This window comes from Eutrigla gurnardus (genome assembly GCF_963514095.1).
Source record: "Eutrigla gurnardus genome assembly, chromosome: 22".
Taxonomy (NCBI): Eukaryota; Metazoa; Chordata; class Actinopteri; order Perciformes; family Triglidae; genus Eutrigla; species Eutrigla gurnardus.
Genome location: NC_139933.1, coordinates 1,371,320 through 1,378,562, shown reverse-complemented (window position 1 = coordinate 1,378,562; position 7,243 = coordinate 1,371,320). Strand labels below are relative to the sequence as shown.

The following is a 7,243-nucleotide window of genomic DNA, read 5'->3' as shown; positions in this document are numbered from 1 at the left end:
CCTTTCTGCTCAAACCCGACAGTAACCCGAGTTGATGGACTAAATGTTCCCTCTATTGATATAAATGGAGATTACTAAAGTGTTGCAGCACCCCTCCACCTCGTCCAGCTCCCCCAGAGCCTCACAACCCCCCGCTGCTCCCAGCTGACGGGGGAGGGAGGGGGGAGAAAAAACAAGGCTTCTGGGAAAACAAACACTCGCCCCGTTTCTTGGCTTCTTCTTCTTCTTCTCCGTTTTGTTTTTTATCTGAGGGACAAATGACAAACGTGTCTTGTTTAATAGCATTTTCTTTTTTTTTATTGCAAATACATATACAAAAGATTCTTTAAAGACATTACAAATACATAGAGCACAGAAGAAGAAAAAATACTAAGACTGTTGAACCTCAGTTCTTTTGGATATTGAGTGGAAAGGAAATGAAAGGACGGCGGTCTCTCGAAAATCAAAATTAACTGACATAACATTTTCCAGTTCTTTCAGCCATAGTTTAAAGGAAATTCACAAATAACAAAATAATCCATACACAATTCATTAGATAGCCCCTCCCTCCTCCTCCCGCCCCTCACAATAAAGACAAATACATACTGAAAATAGACATTTAGATAAGATAAATAAAAAAGACGATTACAGCGTGTACCATTGTGTCTACGTACCTCCTGGGTTGGAAATAATAACAATTAAAAAAGGAAGGGGGAATTATATGCCGTCTACATTTGCAACAATTAATTAGTTATAAGAATAGTATGCAAAATAATTACTTTGAAATAAAATTAAAGCTAATAAATAAATTAAGTTTTAAAAAGGGGGTGTTTTGGACACCAGCATGGTGGGAGACTGCAAGAAGGGAGGGGGGGGAGGTCAAAGGTGACTTCCTGTAGCTGTCAAACACACGCTGTCGGACGGTAAGTGTAATCTCAGCTGCGGCCATTACACACACACACACACACACACACACACACACACACACACACACACACACACGCATACAAAAAGTTTGGAGTGTAAAAATCCAAGGCACGGATGGTGGAACGGGCTGCCCCCCCCCCCCCCCCCCCCCCCCTCGTCAAAACAAGCCCAGCATTGTGAAACCAGGCCTCTCTCTCTCTCTCTCTCTCTCTCTCTCTCTCTCTCTCTCTCTCTCTCTGTATTGCCTCATAGCTTTTTCAAATCTCGACACATGACTTTAAAAAAACACACAAACAGCTTCAATCCACACTTGAATGGCAGGAAAGAAAAGAGCAAACGATCAAAAACCTCCTCGTATGAAACGCTGTGATTGGTTCACGACTGAACTGTTTGAAAATATAAAGCTTTTTTTGTTTTTATATCTACAGGTACAAATAATTACCCCCCCCCCCCCCCCCTCCCCCCAGGTTACAAACTGCCAGCGTATGAAGAAGTAAACCAAAAATGAAACATACACAGTACCTACTGAAAATATCAACAAGTCCTCACAGAGGATTTTACCAAGTCTCTTCATCTCTCTCATATATATATATTTATGTATATATATATGATGGCAAAGGCACGACGTGAGCCAATCACAAGTCCAGCTCTCCTCCTCGTATTCAAGTGTCTGATGATTCGGGACCCAGAAGGAGGAACTCTCCCTGCAGTAAAGTGATCTGTTAGTCGGGGTCTGCCGCCGGGCTGGGGGGTCCCGGATCAGGGTCTGGTGAGCTGGGTGTAAACCGGAGCCTGCTCCCAGTGCTGCGGGCTGCTCTGAGGGATGGACGGCACCCCCGCGTTGTCGGCAATGGGCGTGTACATGGGCCTCTGGTTGGGGCTGCTCAAGTAGCTGAAAGTCGAGTACAGCCCCGAGGTCTGCCCCGCCCCTGCGTGGCTGTAGTAGGCGGCGGCGGCGGCGCTGCTGCTGCTCCCCCCCTGGTGGTCGGGGTAGTCGTACTGCGGCGCCCTGGAGGCCGGGTAGGAGGAGGAGGGGGGGCTGTAGTGCTGCAGGTTGAAGGGGCTGTAGGCGACGTGCTGCGGGGAGCCCTGCTGCTCGGTGTAGTGGCTCGGGCTCAGCTGCTCCGTCTTGATCTGGGTCCTGTGCTGGGCCTGAGCCGCCTCGGAGCCCCCCAGAGGGGTCAGGGTGTGCTGCTGCTGCTGCTGGGTTTGGCTCTTGACCAACCAGGCTGCGGCGGCTCCCGCCTGCGGGCTGACCGGGGCGCCGCTGCTGATGCTGTAGCTGCCGGTGTAGGTGACGGCCGTGGCGTTGCCAGCGGCGGCGGAGCCCGGGTGCCCGTTGGGAGGGAGGTACTGGTCGAACTCGTTGACGTCGAAGGTCTCGATGTGGGAGATGACGTCGCTGCTCAGCTCGCCGATGTCCACGTCGCGGAAGTCGATGTTGAGCTGGCGCCCACTGCCGTCGCTCAGGTTGCGGAGGCCTCCTTCACGCTTCAGGTCCATCTTGCCTGAGCTGACGTCCGTCTTTGGGGTGGTGGGAGGAGTGGGGGGCCCCTGGGAGCCTGGGGGTAAAAAGAAATATCACACATTAGATTTCTGCTTTCTCTGTTCATTTAGTGCTTTTTTGATGAAAACCAATAGATAACAAATGCATTATTATGTTTCAAGGTGACTTGAATTCTCCAGAGAAGAACATGAAGCACTGAAGGAGCTCTGAGCTCCATGTTCCTGCTCTGAGGAGTTTCTCCTGCTGCTCACCTGAGTGCTCCCCCGGAGAGTGCACCTCTCCCATGCTGGAGGCCGGGGAGTCCGCCTGCTGCAGAGCTTTGAAGATGGCGTTGGGGGAAATGTGCGTCTGCTCGCTGCCGTCCTCAGACTCGCTCTGCCCGTTCTTCACCGACTTCCGCCGCCGCGGCTGGTATTTGTAGTCCGGGTGATCCTTCTTGTGCTGCACCCGGAGGCGCTCAGCCTCTTCCACAAACGGCCGCTTCTCCCCTTCGTTGAGAAGTCTGCGCGTAAAGCAAAAACTGGACCATTAATGAACGGTACATTTACTTTGTTTCGGTTTGCAGAGACAGACAACATGCACATGTGCAAAACAGAAAACAAATAAATCTCCAAACATTCACATTTGGTGCGTAAAAGCTGAATCGGAGCGTTCACTCACCTCCAGAGTTTCCCCAGCGTCTTGCTGAGCTCCGCGTTGTGCAGGTGTGGGTACTGGTCCGCCAGCTTCCTCCGCGCCGCCTGCGCCCACACCATGAAGGCGTTCATCGGTCTCTTCACGTGCGGCTTGTTCTTAGAGGATCCGTTTACGCGCACCGGCATGGGCACGAGGGTCCAGTCGTAGCCCTTCAGCACCTGGGACACCGCCTCGCGGATGCACGCGGGGAACTTGTCGTCGTCGTCCTTCTTGAACTCTCCGTCCACGCCGAGCAGCAGCCCGTTCTCCGACGGCCGGGTGTTCTCGGTGTCGGAGCCCGAGCCGGACGGGCACGGGGAGCCCGCGGAGTCCTCGGACATGCTCGGGCTCGGGGCGTCGGACAGACACTTGTCTTGCTCCTCCGACATCTTCAGGTACGGGTCGAGGAGATTCATACGAAAAACGGGTCGGTGCCAAATTACGCGTGAAACGGGGGTGGGGGGAGGGGGAGAGAGCTGTCTCTGCTTGAGAATAAAACGTCTCTGAATGGACTTTACCTTGCCAGGATGAGTTTGATGAAAAGTCTTTTTCAACTGAGAGAAGTGGAAGAAAACGGTGGCTGATTGTCTTTTATTTGCTCCGGTGCGTAAAAACCGTTTTTACGCGCGAGTATTTTTTTACGCACAGATCCTCGAGGATGAGTGCGCGCAGCTCCGCACTTGAAAGGGTAACAGACCAAAAAAAAAAAAAAAAAAGCCCACAGAAGCCAGCCGGTAAGTGTTCACTTCTCTGTCTGCAGCTGGAACGGTACAGTGCTCCTCTCCGGTCTCCAAGTACAATCCCCAGAACGCGCGAGTGCTTTGAACTGCAAACGTTTCGCCTGCTGCCTTTATAAGCGTGCTGCCATGCCGCACAGGAAAGCCCGAACCTGATTGGCCGAGAAAATGTGACGCCAAAATGAATGAAATTTGAGCCTCCCCCCCTCCTCTACAGAAAAGACACACTTTCTCTCAAACACGCACACACACACACACACACACACACACACACACACACACACACACACACACACACACACACACACACACACTGCCCACAAGTCAGAATATATGCAGTTTAAACCGGCTGGATGTTCCTATGGATATTTAGATGCTTCTAATCAGACGTATGCAGTATATTTATTCATCTGCTTTAATTCACTGAAGGTTGTTTTTAAGACATTAGAAGAGAAATGCATGAAAAAGTGTGGCAAGAAAAATAAAGTGCAAAAAGGATTATCAGATAAAAGTCTGTTAATAATTTATAACAGATTCTCACTTTCTATTCCAAAACGTTTTAAAAAACATTTTCCTGTGTTTCTGTGTCTCTCTGCACACTGGGTCTACACCTACAGTTACACCCTGTGGTCAATAGGGGGAGACAGCAGTCTAGGAACCCAGCATTAGAGGGTAGGAGGGAGGGGGGGGGGGGGAGCTCCTGCAGACTGCTGCTGCAGAGCAACAGTCTGCTGTCAAACAGCAGCTTCTGATTTGTGTCGCTCATCTCATTTCCAACAACAGAGCAACCATCCCATTCTGTTCCACTTTTGCTGACTGGAGACTTTTACCTTTTTGTTTCTTATTCAATCAGAAAAGTTGAGAACATTTGAAAAACTGTGTTCCACAGAATCGTGACTTTATTTGTTGGAATTTAATCCTCGTAGCCTTTGAAAGGAAACGCTCTAAATGTTTCTGCTCATCACAGTGGAAAACAAAGTTTAAGCATCGGAGATGAGTGTCAGAGAAAATGTTCCCATTCTTTACTTCAGTTAAATTTGCATGTAACAAAGTAAAAAATAAAGGTAAAATTCCAACATTCATAAACTTAAAGGGGATATCGTCCATATTTAGAATCTCGACGTGTAATTCCCCCGGTCTCAGACGGTCTACGAATATATGTGAACATTAACAACTTATCCCCAAAATCCAAAAAAGCTAGAGAACTTAAACTCAAATGTGTGACGTCGGAGCCAATCAGCCTTTACATACTGTTGCTGGGTAGTTTAATGAGTAAAAATAGTAGAAAATATGAACTTGTTAAATATGTGTATTGGAGTAAAAAAAAAAAAAAATGCTGCAGTAGAAGCAACATATTTGCAAAAGTCAAGTTCAACTTCCTGAACACGATACTTGTAATCTCACTATCAGCTACTGTCAACACACACACACACACACACACACACACACACACACACACACACACACACACACACACACACACACACACACACAGGGACACGGTGTGACGACTCGGTGTTCTGCGCTGGTCACCGTGGTAACCCCCCCTCCTGATTGTTTATTATGCTTTGTGGAGATGTGGAAATGTAGATCTGGGTGCAGCCTAATGTGGACGGCGTGTGCTACCTGAAGTCTCCTTTAATCGCTCCCAGATGTCAGCGAGAGACTCGGAGCTGCACTCAGACACTTTCTTTATTTCTCCCTCTTATGTTGCTTGTTTGCATTTAAACTCTGATTCACGCGTTAATGCTTTTCTCTCCGGACCAATCAGGCCTGTGGTTCTCCAAAAAACGACATCGGCGGCCTCCTCCTCCGTTGATTTACCCGGGACACGCTTATTTAAGACGCTTGCTTTGAACACAAACAGAAGGGAGCTGCGTTAGTGGCTGAGGAGGACGACGACGCTGAAAGGCAACGAGTCACGGAGGGCTGGAGGAAGGAGGCGAGGTTGAATGGGAACGAAGGAGGGGAAAGATCTGCAGTCGGACAGTGATGGTGTATCTGACCTCCAGTCTGACCTCCAGTCTGACCTCCGTGGCATCTCTTCCTCCTCCTCCTCCTCATGTCACACAGCAAGCTGGACTCCAAACATGCTTCATATTCAACTGTTCCATGATTGTTTCATATCAGACTTTTTCTTCTTGTGACCGATTGAGATGAAGAAAGTTTGGGATTTGAGATCTGCAGCAGGATGAAAGTGTAGTTCTGTGGTCGGTCAGGTGACGGAGGTCTGTGTGCAGCAGGGAGACAGGCAGGCAGAGAGACAGACAGGCAGGCAGGCAGGGAGATGGACAGACAGGCAGGGCGACAGGCAGGCAGGGCAACAGGCAGGCAGGGCGACAGGCAGGCAGAGGGTTTGGGAGAAGCGAAGACGGAAACCCGATCCACTCGGGCCGAGTCGGGGAAGAAAAGCCGGAGGAGTACCGTTTCCCAAAGATATGACTTGTGCAAACAGCTCCCCCCGCTTTAACAATAACAATGGTCTCACCCGGCCGGGCCGGGCTAACTAATGACAGATCCACACCTTAATGCTGAGCAGTCGTTTGGGTTTAGGTGTGTGTGTGTGTGTGTGTGTGTGTGTGTGTGTGTGTGTGTGTGTGTGTGTGTGTGTGTGTGTGTGTGTGTGTGTGTGTGTGTGTGAGTGTGAGTGTGTGTGTGTGTGTGTGTGTGTGCGCGTGCATGCGTGTGTGTGTGTGTGTGTGTGGTGGCAGTTGTCAGCGGGTGGCTCGTGCCACTGGAAACCCCCCCCCCCCCCTCCTTCCTCCCCCGGACGGAGGCAGCACCCAGGATTCAGGTGGAGGTCGAGGGTTAAATCTCTGAAGCAGCCAAACACTGTTTTCTTCACTCAGCTGGACTTGTTGAGACAGCAGCACATGAAGTTAGACATATTTATGATACAGCATCACAAAAACATGATGTGTGTTAACTCAAACTTTCAACCACATATTATTATACACATGATTATTTTGTTCCTACAGCTATTCTATTGGATTTTATTGTTTTAGTCAGATATCTATAATGATGAATAATAGAACGGTTTCTTACAGATTCTCTGACGAGCAGCCGTTTAAAAGAAAAACTATTTAGAAAGGATTTGATATTATTGCCTTATTAAAATGTAATCATAACTTGAAAACGTATGAAAGCTGCTTCCGTGCGTTTGAATGACGTTTCCTGTAGAGAAATGTGCGTTCTTCCTGTTCAGAAATCTCCTTAATGAAACGGTGACGACGTCTCGCTGCTCCGGCTCAAACCTCCATCCTGCTTCGACCACAGTCGTCCGGATTAAAAGACTTAGAAAAGTTCACTGACAGAAAAAGCTAAAGCCAATTTTGTGGAATCATACATTCCAATCTGCCCTCTGCCATTAACGCTGCGTTTGTTCTGCAGAGGAACTTCTGGTCAATATGATTATATA

At 48.9% G+C, this 7,243-nt stretch overlaps 1 protein-coding gene across 1 annotated transcript; it reads right to left on the bottom strand.

The window, feature by feature from the left end:
• Positions 1-284: 284 nt before the first annotated feature.
• Positions 285-3,910, bottom strand: sox9a (SRY-box transcription factor 9a). The gene is made up of 3 exons (XM_084001852.1): positions 3,074-3,910; positions 2,665-2,915; positions 285-2,468 (listed from the first exon to the last, which is right to left on the bottom strand). Exons 1-3 carry the CDS (start codon positions 3,502-3,504, stop codon positions 1,666-1,668), a joined length of 1,485 nt encoding a protein of 494 aa, XP_083857978.1. The 5' UTR covers positions 3,505-3,910; the 3' UTR covers positions 285-1,665.
• Between the last annotated feature and the right edge of the window lie 3,333 nt (positions 3,911-7,243).